This window comes from Staurois parvus, unplaced genomic scaffold (assembly GCF_062004578.1).
Source record: "Staurois parvus isolate SC_StPar_1 unplaced genomic scaffold, SC_StPar_1.0 ptg000682l, whole genome shotgun sequence".
Lineage (NCBI taxonomy): Eukaryota > Metazoa > Chordata > Amphibia > Anura > Ranidae > Staurois > Staurois parvus.
The window spans coordinates 2,137,017-2,158,624 of record NW_028318478.1 but is presented as its reverse complement, the minus strand read 5'-3'; the positions used below and the strand labels follow the sequence as shown (position 1 = coordinate 2,158,624).

Here is a 21,608-nt window from a genome sequence, read left to right as displayed (position 1 = left end):
GTAAATACCCTCAAATTAAAGCTGACAGTCTGCAGTTAAAGCACATCTTGTTCGTTTAATTTCAAATCCATTGTGGTGGTGTATAGAGCCAGAAATGTTAGAATTGTGTCGATGTCCCAATATTTATGGACCTGACTGTATTTGTCCCATGTTTTTAATTGCGTGTATCATCTGATTAAGAACTTAAAACTCTTTTTTTTTTTTTTTTGGTTTGAGTCAAAATATTAGTTCTTATCAACAAACAACAAATGGATCTAGCTTTTTGCCAATTATTTCATGAAATGGCTTAGTTACAGCAACTGAAGTGTACGAACTTTAAAAACAAAAAAATTTATTCTTTTGGCGTTCCAAAATCTTACGGTCCTGAAACTATGTACACATATTGATAAGATCACTAATACTTTATTTTGACAATGTGTCACAAAAAACATAGTTCAGTTAAAAGATCATTGTACAATATCCCTGCAGACAAAAGAGGATAGGATCATATACTGCTCTAAAAACCTGGATATATCTTTCAGCATTTAATGCTGCGCCATCTGAGGGTCTGAAGATCACGGACATCCAGTATTGCACTTCAGCCTTGTCCCTTTGCACACAGATTTCTCCAGATTTTCAGAATCTTTTGCCATTTTGTACAGTAAATGATACATTGAAAGTCTTTGCAATTTTACCTCGTAGAAAATAATTCTGAAATTGGTATACCATTTTTAGAAGCACCTTTTCACAGGTTGGTGAATCTCTGCCCATCTTTACTTCTGAGACGCTCTGACTCTCCAAAATGCCCTTTTTATACCCAGTCATGTTACTGAGCTATTGCCAATTAACCTAATTAGTTGCAAAATGTTCTTCCAGCTCTTCCTTATTAGGGCTCATGTACAGTACACTGCAGCTGATAAACTCATGTTCAGGAGCTGTTCAGCGTTTTTTTCAGCAGCCCCTGAACTCTCCCTAATGTTTTCCTATGTGTCTATGTACATATCTTCGTTTACAGTCGTTTACAGGCATTTGAGTTTACAGTCGTTTTTTTTGAACGCAGAAAACTTGCTTTCAGCAGTCGATTTTATCAGCGTTTCAAACGCAAAACACTTGTAAACATAGCTAAACATGGCAAATCGCGTGTATAATCATTTTGTATTTGAAAATTTTTTCTTAACTCTTCCAGTTCCCAATGCTGTCTAGAGCCTTTTTTCATTATGAAAAATGCATGCAAAGCATTTTCAGCATACTCAGATAGACAAAACACTTAACACGGGATGTTCCTACCAAGCTTGTCACACATTGCAATAACCCATTCACACCTCAGACCTCTCCCACCCTTGGAAACAAAAGATATGTTAATGTCCATTCACACCTCAAATTCCTCATGAAGACCCCCTGCCAGGTGGCCTTAATGATTTACACCACCAGACACCTTTCCCACCCTTGGACACAAAAGAAATGTTAATGAGCAACTCACACCTAAGCTAATCTCAACACATACTGCTGTCTCTGCTTCTACTCTCTGTATTTCTCTAAAACAGTCTGAAATAGTTAATAATTTACCACTTTTCAACGTGTTATGCAAACGCGGCTAAACAGACATTTTTTAACCTACGTTTTCCAGCAGTCAGTTTCCTTCATTCAGAAGTGTCCCGTGTACATGGGGCCTTAGTATCACTTACTTTACCAGCTTTTTGTTGCCCTGTCCCTTCTTTTTTGAGACGTGTTGCTGCCATCGGTTTCAAAATTAACTTATTTTTTCTTAAAATGGTACATTTTCTCAGTTTGAACATTTGATAGGTTTTTTTGTTTTTCTATTGTGAATAAAATATGGGTTTATGAGATTTGCAAATCTTTCAGTTTTACAATGTCCCAACTTTTTGGGAATTTGGGCTGTATCTAGAAGCTTGCCTAACATATTCCAGGGTACACACATCATCTGGCTGAGCATCAAGTGCTGTACCAAGTTTCCCATAACTGTCAGGGAGACACTGAGTAGCAGTGCTGCTATATAAAAGTTTTATTTCTTGTCTTATACCGCAAAGACAGACATTCTACCATGTCTAAAGTGCATCTTATATAGCTCTGCATGTGGTGGCCTTTTATTAGCTTCAATTGGTATAGCCTTCTAAAAACTACCTTTTAATGCTCTCTCATATACTGTCTAACTCTTTTTTTTTTGCAGTTTCACACTTGCACAATTTGATCATCATCTATAGCTAAGGATATAGTACTTTGAGCTTTTTAGTTTTCCTCTGTTCACTCATATGTAGGTGGGTTTGTTCTGGGTTCTTGGATACATGACTATGTTCCCTCTTATCAGCCATATCTTCACTTTAAAACTTCCAGGACTGGTAATTCTGGTTTGTCAGATTAGCAACTGAAAATTTTCATAAATCACTGTTGGCAGCTATCATACTGTATACGCTTTCTGACCTTTTTATATTCAGAGGCAATTTTGCTGTAACTATGAGCTGTATCCATTACTGCGGCAGTACTTTGGCTGTAGCTGGGCCCACAACCTGTTTGAAAGCTACTGCAAATATGACCCTTAAGCAATCCGGATGTTGCTGGACTTGTACCTGAGCCCTTATTTTTATTGAAGGTCAAAAAACACAGACAGGAAATTGCATCATAACATATTAGTTCCAATAGGATCAATACATTATGCGAGAATTACACATAATGCTACTACCTGGTGGCAGAACTACTAATCACAGTATAATATGAGAATGGTTGCTGTACCCACAGTATGTGTAGAGGCCACGTTTACCTTTTATTGAAATAAAAATATGCATGACTTTGCAGATTAAAAAAAAAAGTGCATTTATAATTTTTTTACACTGCAGCTGTAACGTCTCCTGTGGACGTCATCACGCCGAAACGTATGTCAAGGCAGAGGTACAGGAAATGACGTCAGGCTGAATGGGATACCCAGAAGTGTTGAGAGACTCTGTTTGACCAGATACACGGACGGCGTTCTCACTGATGAGAGTGAAGCGGAACCGTAGCCCACTGAAATGTTGTATACCTGGTGCACGGCTGATTGAGCCTTAAAATGTGAGCATATCTATTGTTAAATGTATGTGGAAGTCTTAAATAAAATGAGGTTTTTACATTATTGGAGCTCTTCTTCCTCCTTTAGATTTCCATGGAATTGGAAAGTATACTATTGATCTGACCCATGCATAAGTGATCCCTGAAGGGGATAAGGTGCATTGTGACCCACTCACTCCAGATGGCCTTGTATATCTGGTGAGTTCTCCCGGCAGATGGTGTTGGCAGAACATGTAATTAGAGTGACACGCTGAATATTGCTAATTCTAATGCACTACTAGCAGCACAAGCACTTTTTGATTGAATGAGGATTCACTAGAAGCATTTTGGATTGCATATGGACACTTATTTGTTTATGTGATTGTGAGTATAATGTGATTGTTTTTTTATTTGATTGTGAGTATAATGATTAATATTTGGTGCAATTCAAAGAAGCACTGGGTATTATAGGTTTATATTAACAGTTTTTAACACAATGAACTATGAGGGTGCTCACTAGCACTCTGGTAGTCCAATGAGAACAAGTCATTTGCAAGTGGTGGTAGAGCAGACTTGTAGCTAATTCATTCACAGAACACTGTGAATGAATGACACGGCTGTGTGAGTGGAGCCCCACAATTTTTTAAAATTTGACAGCGGGTGTGAGGAGAAGATCCCCTGCCCAATGTAATAGGGAAGGGGGAAATCAGGGGGGAGCAGGGGGGCCTGTTCCAAAGTAACAAGTTACCCAAAAGTGAACTTATTCTTTAAATATACAGCCTGATAAAACCCACTTCAACTTTTTCAAACAAGTTCCATAGGCCCAGCATATTTGGTTTCTTCCTGTATACATAGAATGCTTTAAACAACACAATACCATGCTTCAGATCATACAATAGTGTCGGAATTAGATTTAGATCATCCTTCTGACTCATTCAGCTGGTTTTCTGTGGTAAACCCCCTGTCAACACCACTACTAGTTCAGTGTTTTATGCAAAACTCATGGACACATTATCAACTGTAAGAGACACCTACAGATTCCTAGCCATCACCCTAGAGTTCTTTGTCAGCAATTTAGGCATTGTATGGTATTCCATGGCATGTCCCTCTTTAGGACAGCCACTGCAAGCCAAAAACATTAACAGAGAAGAGCCTCTTCCATCTGTAAATGATCTGAACTGATAGAAGAACAATTATGGTTGCAATTTCTGTCACCCTTTGAAAAGAAGCAACTCGTCATCCTCTTCTGAACTCTATTTGGTCTTAGAGCCCTTCAACAGAATTCTGATGTGAAGAAAAAAAATATAAAAATATATTGATTAGAACCCCTGAAGACCTATAGAGGTTTGAAAAGAGGATAATGTTGAAATAAAGTGACCATTGCCCATGAAGTTCAACTTCTCCAAACTCCTGCACCTTTGGTCCAGAGAAAAGCAAAGAACATTCCAGTGTAACTATTGCCAGTCAGGAAAAGATAGAATGATATCCTTCTTGACACTCAAAGGGGAGTTGAGTTAATTCTCCTGGTCCAAATACAGCCTTGAAGTTATATTAAAAGGTTAATTTCTCAGGTCCCCCACAGGAGCTCCAGGCCCCTCCCTCCTGCCTAGTGTCCCCATAGCATGCAGCTAGCTATGGGGGCACCCAAACAGACTCACTCCCGAGCTGCTGCTCTATGTGTCCATTCACATATGGAGCGTGGCTTGGCCCCACCCCTGCTCTCTCCTCATTTGCACAGTGGCTGTGATTGCTATCTCAGCTAATGAGGAAGGAGAGACAAGGCTCTTGTGCACATCGCTGGATTGAGATGGGGCTCAGATAAGTTTTAGGGAGAACTGGTAATGCTGCTGCACACAGAAGGTTTTTTACCTTCATGTATAGAATGTATGAAGGTAGAAAGCCTTGAGCCTTCAGAACTATCATACTTTAGGTATTATAGTTGACAGAAAAAAAACATTTGAATATTCCATTATTGTTTTTCTCATTACTATTTCAGGCAGAGGCAGAAGTCAATCCTAATGGTCTTTATTTAGCCAGCTTTTGATCTTTACCTTAGAACGGTAGAAAAAGTCCATAACACGTATAAAGAATTGTACATGGTGTACCTTCCGTCAGACTGCTACCAGCGTATGGTGGAGGGGCCAGCAGAAAGATGGGTTCCATCTTTACTGTGCATCTTACTGACTGTTTTCCATCATTTCACCTCACGTACACTGATGTACTTTCACATTCAGACCTGCTGCTTAGACAAAGAAACTAGAACCAGAGAGAAACTAATCCTAATATTAGGTTACTAGTTAGATGTGTAGAAAATGAACTAAAATGTCCTTCTTGATCTCACAAGAAAATGCTAAGTGTATGCCACTGTGTATGCCATTGTCTCTGTCTCTAAAACATAGTAGACCCAAGTGAGTAGTTTCCATTTGACCCCCAGACACCCAGACCTGAAATACCATAGAATATACATTTATAGAAAGCCAGTGGGCCCCCCTGAACTGCAAGAGCTAAATACGTATGTCTAGAAGACAGAACAAGAGGCAGTATTATTTTTCCTAACCTCTGCTTTGGCAGTGTCCTCATCTACCCAAAGCTCAAGACTATGTATAGTCCTTCAGCGTCATCTTGTACAATGCAGGGCTGATGACTCTGCACTGTACGTGAAGGGGGTGAATATGTGATTACCACTGAGCAGCTTAGAGGGGAGACAGCAGCAACCAGGTTGCACCACTGGAGGAAGTACAGGAGACATCTTTTGCCTGCTTACTAGACTTGGGGTTAATGTCACAAAGACAAGCCACTCATTCCCATTCTGTCCCTGGGGTCGACTCATCAATGTCCCTTACAAATGCCTCCTCAGCAGCCCAATTATTTGCTTTTGTCTTCTGTAATAACTCATCTCCATATTCTGGAGCACAGAATAGAGTATTACCTTTTTCCAGCACTCCTAGACTTAAAAACATTTAACCCTTGTAGTGTGAGGAGAGGGGCACTGCAAGGGAACTTTTTATACCCAGATTTGAGCTGTGAATCTCTGCTGATCACCTGAGGCTGTTCCATTGGTCTCTTGGCTGTTCCTCTTATACGTTTTCATGGATGAGCTTCTCAAGATAGAACCATGGTTTCTCATAGTGGGAAGAGGGAGAAAGGACGCCGCTCTACCCACCCGTTAGATGCGATGTGTGAGATGGCCTCAGCCTCAGCCATCACACCAGCCATGCCCTCTGACTTGTTTCTCCCCACCTCCTGGGGCTTAATCACAGGGGAGTGTAGGGCAACAGGCTTTCCAAGCTTTTAATCCGCATCATTGGCCATGAATGGAATGGTGAAAAATAGGTGTATGCTAAAAAGGATGTGATGAAGTTGAAGAAGGAAAACGGAAGAAAACATGAGACATAAAAATAAGTGAATGACAAAAACAAATAAAAAATGAAGAGTGAAAGGGGGGGGGGGAGAAAGTAAAAATAAATCATTATTGAAAAATACTATAATACATATTGAGGAAAAAGGAAAAAAAGAACAGACAAATAAACCAAAGTGTGAAGTAAAATGTGAGAACCATATTTGAAAGAGTCTGAAAATGTGTGTTGGTATACAAGAATGTATGGCGTAAGTAAAATGTAAGGAAAAAAAATATGGATACATAAAATATGTGTAAAAAAGTGAAGTGTGAAAAATAACATTTTATGCAAAGTAAATAAAAATAAAAAAACAATACAATCTGTAGCACAAGAAAGTGTGCTGGAGTATATTATTGATTGTCCTAATCGGGGACATCATATAGGACTAGAAAAAAAGCAAAAAACAGAGCCTCCCCCCCCCCCCCCCCACCCTGAAAAAAAATCGAACTACGGCCTCAAAACACAGGCAAAAAGAGCAGAGGAGCCAGCAGAACAGAGAAAAATAGAAATTACTTAGTCATAATAATGAGTGACGCCCCATTCAAAATGTAACCCTTTTGTTATCCATGTCTCAAGTTTAAATATCCGGAAACCTTACTTCTTGCAGGGGCAAGAAAAACAATTGCCACCTCGCTTGGGAGGATCTATACGTTCTATCACTTGGGCCCTAAAGGAGCTAATGTCAGAGTCATGGTGCAATCTAAAATGTCTCAAGATGTTAGTTTCTTTTCTAATATTCAGCAGGTGATTTTGCATCCTGTCACACAAGCATCTTGTAGTGTGGCCTACATACTGTAAGTTGTACCTAAGGCAAGTGATGACATAAATAACATATTGAGTTTGCCAACTTTATAAGTTGTTTTATGATATGAGTTTTGCCATTTGTGCAGGATGTTAGGACATGAGAGTTCCCAACAGACAACTGGGAGCAGCGAGTCGCAATGGTAAAAAAAACCTGTGGAATGTAGTCAAGTGTGTTTAGGTGGACTGGATAGAAACAGACTGGGGGAGATCATGTTACCAATCATTTTCGCTTTCCTGGCCATAAATTTTACTTTGTCCAACAAGATGATTCTGGAATCTGGATTGCTATGTAGCAGCGGTAAGTATCGAGAAATAATACGTGTGATCTCTTGGTATTGGTTACTATAGCATGTAGAGAAAGTCTAGAAAGTCAATGTCATAGCAGCTTCAATTTTCTTTTTTTAAGTTGGAAGTTCCCCTATCACTCAAGAGATGGTGTGTTCCTCACCAGTTGATATGCTTGGCTAACCTCATGTTTGTTGTAGCCTTGTTCAAGAAACATGTTTTCCATCCTTTTGGCCTCAACTTCAAAATCCTCAGAGAGAGAGCAGTTTCTTTTCCAGCAAATTAATTGGCCTTTAGGGATGGCTTGAATCACATGTTGAGGATGGCAACTAGAAGCACGTAATATCTAATTTTTTATGTAAAGTGATAACCAAGTAATAGATAGTGTTCAGTTCTTCTCCAGTGAATTCTAAATTAAATCTATTGGTATTCAAATACTTCAGGAAATCATCAAGTGTCAGGTACCTGTGTACTATGAAAATCAGATCATCAATGTAGTGAAAATATGCTCTTATTAGATGTCTGTAAGGATTTGATGTTCCATAGATGAACTGTTCTTCCCAGCTACCCATATAAAGGTTAGCATAGCTAGGCACAAATCTAGTGCTCATTATGGCTTCTTGTTTTTGAAGATAGTACTTTTGATCAAATAGGAAAAAATTGTGGTTTAGCAAAAAAGAAACACTTTCAAGAATGAACCACTTCATCTCAGGATCATATTCAGTATACAGGTTCATGTGGTATCTAAGAGCTTGCAGGCCTAGGTTGTGTGGAATGCAGGAGTACAGGTACCTGACGTCACAGGTCAGCCATTTGAGACTCTTGGTCCAGGGAAAATCCTCTTTAATGAAATGTTTTGTGTCTCGAACATAGAAGGGCAGGTGAGTCATCATGGGTTGTAAAAAACTGTCCAAAGGTTTCCTAGAGGTTCTCCCTTTTAAAGGTGACTTGTTTTTATGCACCTTCGGTAGGTGATGAAACATTGGTATAACTGGGGATCCTGGCACTAGTTTCTTCACTTCCTCTAGCTTTAAGATATTCAAACAGATGGCTTCTTCTGTGATACATTCAGCTTATTATTGGTAATGGGGAGTGGGATCTGTCACAAGGAGTTCTTATACTGAAATGTCAGAGTTATCACAGGGCCTCCCGATGATAATAAGTTGCATTCAACACTAACACCACAACCCCTTTTATATGCTTCTTTAATGAAGATATGCTTGTTGTTCTTCAAAGATTGTAAGACTTTTTTTTCTTGCTTGTTTATATTCGATTTGTGAGGTTGTGGAGACCCTTCATCTTTCTGTGCTAAGGCAACTAGATCCTGTTCAATTAATCTTTGGAAAAGATCCAAATTTTCTCCTCTGGACTGTATAGGATACAGGTTAGACCATTGCGTTGAGGTGATATTTAAACATTCTTGGATCTTATTCTCATCAGAGTCCAAAATACCTGAAAAACCTTGGTCATCAAGAGAGCTCATGTCGTGTAAAAGACAAAAGTCTAGAAAAAAAAATTTGTTCTGGTGAACTGTATGTTGGTGTGTTAAATGTGAAGTATTCAATGATTCAATATGCAAAAAAATTTTCTTTACGGTGAGACATTGTGCAAAAAATCCTTACTGTCTAATAAAGTAGAAAACAAATCAAAATCCTGTGAAGGTGCAAAATGTAATCCTCTTGATAAAATGGCTTCTTCTTCTACTGATAACTTGTAATCAGAATAGTTGAGGACTAGATTGACTGAAGATTGATAAGGCTTCTTTGGTCTCTGATGTCTCTTTCTCCCTCTTATTCTTTTTTCTTGATCAAGCATTTGTGTCCCCCTTTGCTCTTGTTCTTTGGGGGAAATAGTACTTTTTTGGCTGGGGTGTGTCATTATCTTCTAAAACTGTGTCTTTCAATTTTCTCTTTCTGTCCTTCATGCTGGTCATGCAGAGAGAAGAGGAGGCAGCAGTAGCTTCTCCCTCGGTGTCTGAAATACTGACTCTCTTGGGAGTAGTTGCTGGTGTAGAGGATGTCCTTAAGATGGAATGGGTGGATTTTCCTGAAAAACGTGATCTATTCTGTGGTCCCAGTGTAACCCATTTACAAACAATGCCTTCCTCATAATCTGGCTTGTCTCTGAGAAATTTGGTTTGTTTGTTGTGCACTATTTCCTCTTCTTGAGCATTCAGAGATTTTGTCATTCTATTTTCTCTTGTTTGGAAGTCAGATTGACTACAAAATATTTCCAAATTCTGTTCACACTGTGCGATCTCCTTTGTTAGGGCGTTGAGACACTGCTTCTTGTGTTCCATGATGAGTCTCATCAGTTTGAATGAAGACTCATCCAGGACTTGAGTCCATCTAAATCGAAAGGCTTCATCCTCTATATGAAAAGAAGGTAACATTTTTATCCTTAAACCCCTTGGAATTCTATTTTCTTTTAGATATTCTTCAAAAGATGCGGCGTCCCACCATAGGCGAATTTCGGTGGACAGTAACCGTTGTAACGTTCTAAATATATTTTCAAAGGTTTCCCTGTCATTCATGTTGTGAACAGAAAAAACTGATTTGCACTTCATGATCTGTTTCATAGTTCGATTGACTGTGTCCCTGAAATGTGGTGACGGTAGAGATTGTGCCATGATTGGTTCTAGAATTAACAAGGCCCGCTAGACATGCAAAAATTGCTATAATAGAACCCCCACTGTTAAACAATCATGTTGCCGTTTAAAGACAGGGGTGATAACACAAGGGTTCATAATCCTCTACGGGGTGACTGAATCTCCCAACCCTTGTTAAGATAACTGGAACAAAAAGATCTGATACAAAGGAACCACCCTGGTCATAATAACAGTGGAAATAGGCTTATTGAGGCCAAACAGCAATGTGATGTGTTACAATTAAAAAAATGGGTGGTGGAGAAATCCTGTCCAAAAGCAGTGAGAAAGATCAAATATCTCGTATGTAAGAAATGGATTTCTTATAAAGGGATCAAATATGTCACAGACGCCAGTTGTTTTAATGATGGAAAAGTCACCTGCTGAAAAATAACTGGTGTAAGGATTATACTAGTGTCTGCATAAAAGACACTAATAATCTTGAGAAATCCAAAAACTGGTGACAGAAGTTATTGTCTAAATAATTTATCTACAAAAGACTGTATACTAAATGTACAGGAATAGTACATTTATATGCTGATCTTTTCAGTAAAGTGATCCTGTGCAAAAGATATGGCTTAAATGGGGAGAGTTAGATATATCGCAATCTCCAAATGATCCCAAAGAAAGGGAGAGATGTGTATATTATTTGTTTGGTAAACTCAGAGACCAGAAACCTCACATGGGCTATGTGCCTGTGTATACATGGATGATAACTGTGTATCCTCAGTCTTCCAATCAAAAAGATCTTATATGGAAAAAATCTATTATGTGCTATATCTGATAGATATACTCTACATATTGATGGTTTTTAAATGTTGATAAACGGAGATGAAAAAATGTACCTATATTCACGTTTGTAATAATCCTGGTCTCAATAGACAGCATAGTTGATAAGAAACTATTTTAAATAAGTCTAAAACAGACTGATTTTGCAATATATACAAAGAGGATCGCAGTGTATGTTTGAACTCATAAAAAGTATATATGCACAGGGATCACTATGTGTACTTAAGCTAAAAATAAAAAATTATATAAGGGATATGATGGTAAGTATATCCCATTATATATAAACTGAAGATATTGAAAAGGATGGACCATCAAGTACAAAAGAGAAAACCCAGACAGTATAGACCTTTTCGTCTCCATCAAAACAAATGGAGGTTCAAAATCCTCAGCTAATAGATGCTTCTATCCTTAAAGCAACAAAGATATAGGTAGCATATTGCTCTGGGACGTCACGCCGCTGGATCATGAAGGTCCGGTGGCCATCATATATACCCAGCTGGTTAGTGCTCACGGCAGCTTTTATGCTGCATTTACCATTGCATACTACAACATATGTTCATTGGCGAAGGCCTTTTGGATTTGGATTAGTGATTGAATGTGTGTTCATACTTTTTTCATTTTGCTGATTAATAAAATTATTTATAATTTTGACATACTACACTATGGGCACCATTCTTTTGCTCCGTACCGAGCATTTAATCCCCCAGGACTCCAGGTGACCATCCCTAGGCCCAGAGGAGAGTGATCCATTACTGACCCCCACCGCAGCCTACTTATTAAGAAGACTCCTAAAGGCGCCATCCCGCTACCCATACCCAGGAAAGAGTCTACACATTCCAAGCGGCATCCTTTCCAGTATAATAGGGGACCTCTGGTATATTTGATGTGATTACTGCGCATATAAATTGCGTATCTGGTGAGTGCGCAATTTTACTATTTTTATGCATGTCACCGAATCATATGCCTACTGGGATTACTAGAGCCACCACCTAGACTCACTATCTTGATCATACCTCTTCACTCATAATTGAACTTTTATTGCATATTATATTTGGACATCATTGATCGTGTGCACCTATTTTAAGTTTTATCACTTGAGCTTCAGGCGTTTATATCTATTTATATCTATATCTTAGCGCTGCACTTTATGTTTTATGGTATCATTGATATGTTCAAATTTAAACTGCAGAGAGCAAGCTCACTTAGTGATGAAAGAGAAGAAAAGGCTCCAACTAAGACAGGCTGCCCTGGAAGGTTTGGTAGGCTGGTGTGCATAGTGTTTTAATAATACATTTAACAGTGCTCAGGTGGAGGGGAGGGGGAAATGTTCAGATTTTATTTTTATTATCAGATTTAATAATCCAACTCTACATGGGGCTTCTTTTGACCCTCAACCAAACATGGGGGCGTTCCGAAAACAGCTGTATTTCCTTTTTGGGGTATTGGTAATACTTTAACTGGTGAACTCCAGTCACCTAATTAGGTTTCTAGTTAATTACCTGGTTGCCTCAGGACCTATGTATGGGGTTTTACAGCAAAGAATACTACTCCAAATAACATTTAAAAAAAATTAGAACTATGAAGATTTAGATCCAGATTGTAATGCTACAAATGTTTAACAGTGCAAAAAATGGGACTGAATATTTATGCAAGTCACTCGAAGCAAGAGTTTTAGTGATAGGTCCACTTAGATAGGTCTACTCTGATATCTCCAATAATAAAAACAGGAATTTTTCGATAAAAAAATTGCTGATTTATTGGAGCTCTGCACTTGCTAAGGTACCATACGCAGTCGTGATGCTTTGTGTAATCATTTGCTAAAAATATAAAATCAAGAGCGTTATTTTCTTAAGACGTACACCCTATTTGAATTCTGTGTTAGCTGACGCATGAACAGTGACACAAGGAAACAAGCTTTCCTTTAAGTTCCATTGTCTGGACATCACAGATACTGTAATGACAAATGACACTTGTTTATACAGGAGCCACGCCTGCCTTTAGACATTGCAAGTCTTTGGTACACCTGTTCAGTTTATATTTGAAGACTTGCGGAGTTACAATACATGTGTCCTGTCAATGTACAGAGGAGCATACAGTAGTGGAATACGTTCAAGAACATGACTCCCAGGCACTATTCTAATCCTTCAAAGAGGTAAGACAACTACATTTTCATTTGAATCTTATTATAGTTAACTGTCTGCCATTTAATATTGAAGTGAAAAAATGGAGGTATTTGAGAAATTATCAAATATTTTACAAAAGATAGACTTTCCTACCATAAATGACAGGGCATTTATATACAACACATATAAACATTTTCTTTTTTTTCCCATTTTATAATTTTAAAACATAATTTTTTCTTAGACATATTTGTTATCCTTGAGTCTACTTTTAACAATTACAGTCAATTGTTCATGCAATCAGGATATAAAGGAATACTAAAATGTGGTAAAAGTCAGTAGATTGAGAAAGCATGCAAGGGACAGTTTTTTACAGATCTGCACAAAACAGGACAATCCAGAAGTTTGCAGAAGCTTGCGGAGTTTCAGCTTTGCTGCGCTGGGATTTTCTACATTGCTTAACTCTCCTCATGCTTTCTCATTGTGCTGCAAGCAACTGGAGTTTTCTATAATGATTTGTATGAATGATTGATAGTAGTAGAGTATGGTACCAAGTTAGCCATCAAAGACATGCAAAGAGTTGGGAGATTGAATGACATTTCTATAAAGCCTGAAGAAGGGATCTAAGTTATCCCAAAAACTGGCATCTTTGTAAGTTATCAAATAAAATGTATCACTAAAACTGGCCATACAAGGTTAGATTTTTGTTTGAATGTTTGACATGGAAATTCTGAAAAATTACTCATCAGAACCTGCTTTCTTGCCATCACTGAATCAAATAGCCTGCTTGGGAAAGCTTCTATACATTTCATCCAGACCTACCATGTAAATTCCAGACAAAATAATCAGGTTTCATTATAAAATGTCTGATTGTTCCTGAATAAAAGAAATTCATTTGTTCAAGAAAAAAATCTCCATCCTGCTCCTTTGACTGTTCTTGTCACTACAGTTAAAACATGTTGTAATGTTGATTTAACTCCTCTAACCAATAGAAAATTAAAACGAACGTTCTGCTAAAATGTTTAAACATAATGTTACTGGTGTATGACGAGCTTTAAAGTATAACTAAAGGCAAACATTTTTTCAGATTTGGATAGAGTGGAGGTGGATTAGAACACCTGTCAGATTATTATTGCAGTCTGTGTCCCCGTTAGGGAGATAAACCCTCTCTTTTTGCCCTGTTTACCATTATTATCAAAAGTGAAGGTAAAAACCTGCAAAATTTGGGTTGATCCTAGAAAAGTAATAGAGGGGATTTTTTTCCAATGGCACACTACTTCTGGTGACTGGAGGATCCCCAAGGAATTCCCTTAATTTGCAGGCATTTTCTCACTTCCCGTTTTAGCTATGGGACAAGAAGTGAAGGTAAGCCAGGGACCTCTATTTCTTCTTGTAACAAATTGTATTGTAACTGTAATGTAATGTAATAATAATAATAATCCCCAATCGGACAAAGATGGCAATAAAATAAATAAACTGACAGTGGTTATAACCATCCCTTAGGCTACTTTCACGTGGATCCACGGCAAAAACGCATATGCATTTTTACCGTGTTTGCAGTACAGTTTTAATATGACATCTGACTCAAAACCCATGACAATGCTCCACAGGTGTATTTTTGATGCATTTTTTTGCAACGCTTTCTATTGATTTCAATGGGGTGGTGCATTTTTGCTTTGTTTTTTTACTGCAGCAAAAAAGTAGCATGCAGGATTTTTAATAATGCACCTGACCCACAATGGATCAGTGTGAAGAGTTCCATAGGAATACGTGGTCACACATTTTTCTTTTGCTTTTCTAATTGTAGACATGGAAGGAAAAATTAATCAGTGTGAAGCAGCCTTACTCTATCCAAAAGTTAAAAAATAAGGTTTTCCCACTGATCTACTTTAAATTTTAAACTAGATGTATAGCTGTTCATTGAAGGCGTGTGATTTTTCAGCTCTGGTGGCAAAAATCAGAATAACTTTCACTGCTTCCTCCATTCTATGCTACACAATGAAAGGTCTCAAAATCAGAATGAGAGATGAATGTTTTGTGCAAAGAAGAAAAAAAGCAGGACAATGGATTTATTGGATATTTTGTGTCCCAGAAAAAAAACCCATATGAAATATATACACTACTTGGGAGTCCTTTAAATATTATGTTTGTTGGACTGTTCTCCCCACATTATACACTATATTGCCAAAAGTATTGGGACGCCTGCCTTTACACGCACATGAACTTTAGTGGAATCCCAGGCTTAGTCCGTAGGGTTCAATATTGAGCTGGCTCACCCTTTGCAGCTAAAACAGTTTCGACTCTTCTGGGGAGGCTGTTCACAAGGTTTAGGAGTGTGTCTAAGTGAGTGTTTGACCATTCTTCCAAAAGCGCATTTGTGAGGTCAGGCACTGATATTGGACAAGAAGGCATGACTTGCAGTCTCCGCTCTAATTCATCCCAAAGGTATTCTATTGGGTTGAGGTCAGGACTGTGTGCAGGCCAGTCAAGTTCCTTCACCCCAAACTCACACAGTCATGTTGGAACAGCAAGGGGCCATCCCCAAACTGTTCCCACAAGGCTGGGAGCATGAAATTGTCCAAAATGTGTTGGTATGCTGACACCTTAAGAGTTCCCTTCACTGGAACTAAGGGGCCAGGCCCAACCCTTGGGGTACAACACCACACCATAATCCCCCCTCCACCAAACTTTACACTTGGCACAATGCAGTCAGGCAAGTACCATCCTCCCGGCAACCGCCAAAGCCAGACATGTCCATCAGATTGGCAGACAGAGAAGCGTGTGGTGGCGTGCTTTACACCACTACATCTGATGCTTTGCATTGCACTTGGTGATGTAAGGCTTGGTTGCTCAGCCATGGAAACCCATTCACCCAGCAACAAAGTTTGGAGGTGTTTAGCTATTGAATCTGCAGACATTTGGCGACTTGTGCGCACTGTGCGCTACAGCATGCGCTGTCATTTTACATGGCCTACCACTTTGTGGCCTGAGTTGCTCTTGTTCCCAGTCACTTCCACTTTGTTATATTACCACTAACAGTTGACCGTGGAATATTTAGTAGCAAGGAAATTTCACGGATGGACTTATTGCACAGGAGGCAATTTGTCACGGTACAACTCTTGAATTCACTGAGCTCCAAAGAGTGACCTATTCTTTCACAAATGTTTGTAGAAGTAGTCTGCATGCCTAGGTGCTTGATTTTATATACCTGAGGCCATGGAGGTGATTGGAACACCTGAATCCAATGATTTGGAGGGGTGTCCCAATACTTTTGGCAATTTAGTGTATATTTATTGGTCATTATGCTACTATACTATCAGGGTCAGTACCAGGGACGGACTGACCATTTGGAAACTCGAGCACTGCCCGAGGGCCCGGGTCAGTAGGGGGCCCCATGAGATGCCCCTGGTACCTTTTTCATAGGCTTTTTTGAGTTTGGGCAAGGACACAGGGGCCCCATGATCCCCTATTGCCCGGGGGCCCCATGAGTTGTCAGTCCGCCCCTGGTCAGTACTTCTTTATAAAGCAGTTGCGCAGCACACACGTTTGGTTACTTCCTTGTTGGTAACATTGCTTTTAGCAGCTTATTGCAAAAATTGTAAAGTCACTTAATGATTCTATAGTACAATTTTCAAGCTCTATTTTACCTACACAGAGGGTTGGAATTGGTATGTTTGAAGTATACTTTAATCCACCTATTACATACCTCATAAAAAATTTTATTAGAAATATGCTATGTTTGTAAGCCACTAATAAATGTTGATAACCTGTATGTGACCCTCAAAAACATGGCACATAGTTGGTATATTTACAGTTATATACTGTATATATCATGTTAAAAACAAAAAAAAAAAAGTTAATTTTTAATAGGATCTGTCAGGATAGACATGTATGTGGTCAGATAGGAACATGTAAGCTAGCAGATGGGGTCTCTCTTCGGAAAAGAGACTGGCATAACATTGATAAACTCTCTGCTTGCAGGCTAGCACTACCCAAGTAGTTTGAATGCTGGAAATGCTTCCTATGTTCATATATAACAAAAACACAGTAAAGCTTTTTTTGGAGGATAGATTTTGATTGATATTGGGGGAAAATCTTGAACCCCCTTCAGATCCAAGTCTCTCGTAGCCCCAGAATTAAAAAATGAAGGTGTTCTATTACCTATAAGCTACCAGGAAAAGTTGCTTGTGATTTTTTGTGCTGAAAGTTACCATATATGCATCTCCAAACTTTAAAGTGATCTTAGGCCCCATTTTTAATCAAGATTTTAAAATGGAGCAGAAGAGCAGATGCCAAAAGCGGTTACTTTCATTGCCCAGAAAAACCTCTTCCCTGCTATCTTCTGTACTTTTTTTTTTCAGACTCTATTAAAGTGAAACTAAATCACAGAGGAGACTTTGTGGGTAATAAAGCTAATAGCAATTATTGCAGTGTGGTTGCTGTTAGGCAAGGTGTTTAGTTTTGAAAGTTTAACATTGAATAACTTGGATATAAAATTGGCCAGAATGTGGTCATACAAGGGATGCACTGGCATCAGTATTCAGAAGAATACTTCCAATGTCTGTAGAAAATGGACATTCACTGCAAATGTTCGACATCTCCTTTAGTCAGCCTTGCCTTTACCATGGATAGTCCAATCGTCTGTAGGCTCAGATTCCTGCAGCCAGGTCCTGGGGCTGATCTACTGATCTGTGTATCTCAGTTACAGAGATTTACTCACATTCACCAACTCATCACCAGTACAGAAAGTGAGGAGAAATGTAAGCTTTTACTGCTGTCACTAAAGCAAGAGTAAGAAGGAAAATCTTCCAGTGTGGACTGGAAAAAAAGAACACAGGTTTTAGCATTTGCCCACTCTGTCTAAAACCATAAAAAGATACAATTTGGCTGGAGTTTCGGATTTTAGAGCTCATTCAAACCATACGTGCATGAAAACTGATGGGAATATCACACACGTTTCACTTGCAGAGACTTTTACATCAGTTTTCATGCTCATTTCAGTGAGTTTTTCTGTATGTTGCCATCAGTTTTCATGCATGTCAGTTATGTGCCATGATCACACCACATGAATACCATGTCATGTCAGTTTATTTTCCATGCAGAAAACTGCATACACATTGCAGATTCCTGTGCAGAAAAAAAAAATCAGCTTGTGCTACCATTGTTGCGGTGTGAACAGGGCACATGGAGAACATTTTGTTTTGTACCCTTGCAGAAGAACTGATGTTTCTGCGCATGGTGTGAATGAGTCCTTACTGAAGAAATTCACTCATGTCATCACCTGCAATTTCAGCAGTGTGCTTGATATGAGATCTTGCAAAGAATCTCAAAGGAAAAAACTACTGGCCGATTTATCGGATAATAGTTGCCCAGCTTATCTAGGTCAGGACCAGATTTATACCTCCTATTCTCTCTAACAGGCGTGTGCTACCCTCTCTTAATCCATTTTACTGTCTAACATTTGTATCTCACTGACAAGATCAGAGATAATCCTAAGCAACTGGAGGTATTGCCTAGCAGCTGTGCCTCACGTAATGCTGAGTCCTGTACAGCACAGTTACCCATAGGCGGCATGGTCTGCTTAGCCCTTGTAAGACAGTGACTACCACTGCAATGTTGTGACTGTAAGCAAGTTTGGCTTACAAGACTGATCATTTATTTGAGGCCAAGTGAGGTCTAAATATCAGTTTCCAGCAGATCTCACACTGTTAGGAGGAGGACAGAGCCCCATGCTTCTGAATGTCATACAGCCGCAGGCCTGGCTAGTGGTCCACTAGTACTAGACAATGTCTTTGAGCATGTAAAAAGCTGAACCGTGTTTGTGGATCATTTCCCATTATATCTTCCATTGCAAGGTTGCAAATTACAACTCTCCCTGTTTGCTCTGGCTCTGATTTAGGAATATGCGACACTGGAACATGTTACTGCTACTCTCTGCTCAGCAAGTGCTGTTAAGTTGTTACTTCATGTGAAGAGTTCAATACTGATTTGAATATAGATCTGTGAAGTCCATCTAATTTTACCCTGAGCCCTGATGAAGAGGGTTGCCTCTGAAACACGTTGGTGGTTTTTAGATGACTTTTTTTTTTAACCAACATTTAAAATGATCTTGGACTCTCATCTATTTTAGTCTTGTACGCCTTTCTGCAATTCTATGGTGTGAGCTACTGTTGGGTGCCCATTGAGGGAAGCCTTGCTGTGTGCAGCCAGAGCTATCGAGCTTGTTTGAAGTTTTCCTTCACCTGACTACACCTGCAAGTCTAATGTTCCCAGCACCTCTTTGTGTTGTACTTGAAAATGTTAGGCTCTGTAATGAAAATGTGTGAGAAAATGTTTTCTGGGTTTATGCCACATGCTCGTCTTAGCTTTGGTTTTGGCTTTAATTTTTATATCTACTATACTGTACTGTGGCTGGTCTAGTTTAATGACTAGATCAATGACTGCTTGAACAAACTTTCTTGCAACAGCTTTAGGCTCTGTGGCTTACAGGCTTTGGGCTTGTGTACATGGCATCAGTGTGAGTTTAGTTTGAGATCCTTCTGAAATCCTTCAAAAGTCATTAATGGTGCATTTGAGCTGTAACTGATCTCCTTCTGACCTGCACTTGGTTTGCATCAAGCAGGTTTTGCATTTTCATAGATTTTTTAGAATTGCAAAACCGGTTTCAAGCAAACAAAAGCCCATTGATACAGTCCCTTACACTCACATACTTTAGCAATTTGGTTTCTGTTTCTTGTCAAACATTTTATAGTAAAACGTTTTGCATGTTCACATACCTTATGCAGTGATATCTGTGGATGGGCTCTTGAATTAAAATGTTTCAACCAAAACTGTTACAGATGGTGTTTATAAGTGGAAAACCTTTAAACAAAGAGAAACATAATTACACAATCTTTCAATTTGAAGTTTAAAATATGATTTACCGAAATTCACCTTTGCTGTTTGTCTTCTTAATCACGAGGTGCAATGGAGAAAAAGTGTATGCCCCATGTACTGATTGGAACAAACAACTTCAACTATATCCTAATTGACACCAAACTGGGCCATTCTATAGTGACGGTTATTCACATCAGCGATTTGCTTCATGGGGTAAACCAATTTGGTTGTAAGCTAGAGGGTAAAGTTGGTCCTATACCAAGCCCATATAAAGCTATCCATACCGTAAGGATACAGGAAACCAAATGCCGCATTATCAAAGGTGCATAAACATATTGACCAAATAACGTAGCAACCAGATGAGATCATATCAAATGTAAAATGGAGTATAGGATACACTGTAGAAGTGCGTTAGTTCAGGATCAAGGCCATCCCTTAGTCATTTAATTGGTGCCAGTGATGCAAATTGGGAATCCAACTGGGAAAATGGACCGCATGCACTGGATTGCTTATATCAGAGGGAGAACCTCCTATTGGCAGACAATTGCTTCAAATTTCCAACTGTGGGGAAGTTCAACCAATCAACACGATGAAGTGCATGAATTACTGGGCTAATTAAACAACACAATACTGCCTTAAAACAGAAGGCATCTGCAGATCTCAATTCCATCAAATAAAAATGTGTGTCTCATTTTAGAGCCAAATAAAAAATATGCAACATCTTTGATGTTTTTGTTTAATAGAGTGCATCATTTTACTTCTTGGACATGCATCCACCATTCACTCTGTTGACATTTCTGTGAATTAACTTGGTGCACCAGGGGGAAGGGTCCCTGACCACATCTATTAAGCTCAGTAAAGTGCATGTTAAATTATGTGTTAAAGTGTATCTATTATACCCCACCCCACTGACTTTCTCACACTATTACCTGAAAGTCATAAAGCCGTAAGGCAGATCTGTAATATTTCAGCTACAGAAGCTATTGTTCAAGGATTTCACGGAGACCTTTCAGGTACCAAATTGCATTTGGTGACACGATCTTTGCTAAAGACACCGATTTTAGTTAAGTATTGATGCCACTTCAGCAGAGTCACCAAAAATGTTGGTGTTTGGTAACATGACCAACCACCGCAAACTATAAAATGTGGTTTCTGCAGCAAAAGAAAATAATTCAAGGCTACACTTCAAGGCTTTTATGTCTCTGAGGTAGTGAGGCTTGCAGATTTTACAATGCATTGGAATTGTGCAGCCCTTCTTAAAGGATAAGTTCACTTTTTTGACAAAAATAATATATGCACATTTTTGCAGGTAAAAAAAAATTAGCATTTAGTATTTTTGGTTGCAGGAACCTGTAAAGCATTACATCAGTGATCAGCAGATCACTGGTGCCATGCAGGTCTCCTGCAGACCTGTTAGCATATCTGCTTGCCCATACTAGATGTACAGATGACAGGAAGATTCACTGAACTACCACGGCTCTCCACAGCACCGTGGTAGTTCATTGAGAACTACAAGCAGACAGCCGATCATTGTGAATGAATAACATGGCTATGTGGGCAGAGCCCCACAAGGCCGCGTGGTTTTTAAAAAGTGACAGCTAGTACGGGAAACCTATCCCATATTTCTGTCACAGGGACGGGGACGGTGGTGGGGGTGGGGGCAGTGGGTAGATG

The 21,608-nt window shown here is 39.0% G+C and overlaps 2 protein-coding genes across 2 annotated transcripts in view; one reads left to right on the top strand and one right to left on the bottom strand.

Annotated features, from left to right (window-relative positions):
• The window catches only part of LOC149447529 (long-chain fatty acid transport protein 2-like), a 306,199-nt gene that overhangs the window by 268,792 nt on the left and 15,799 nt on the right, over positions 1–21,608 (bottom strand). Inside the window, exon 2 of the mRNA XM_089652380.1 lies at positions 19,835–19,919. The gene's annotated coding sequence lies outside the window, so the exon portion shown is untranslated. The remainder of the gene's footprint in view (positions 1–19,834; positions 19,920–21,608) is intronic.
• LOC149447528 (uncharacterized) overlaps positions 12,941–21,608 on the top strand; it is a 97,005-nt gene continuing 88,337 nt past the window's right edge. The window contains exon 1 of the mRNA XM_089652378.1: positions 12,941–13,090. Coding sequence (XP_089508504.1) covers positions 13,056–13,090 — 35 coding nt within the window. The 5' untranslated portion in view covers positions 12,941–13,055. The remainder of the gene's footprint in view (positions 13,091–21,608) is intronic.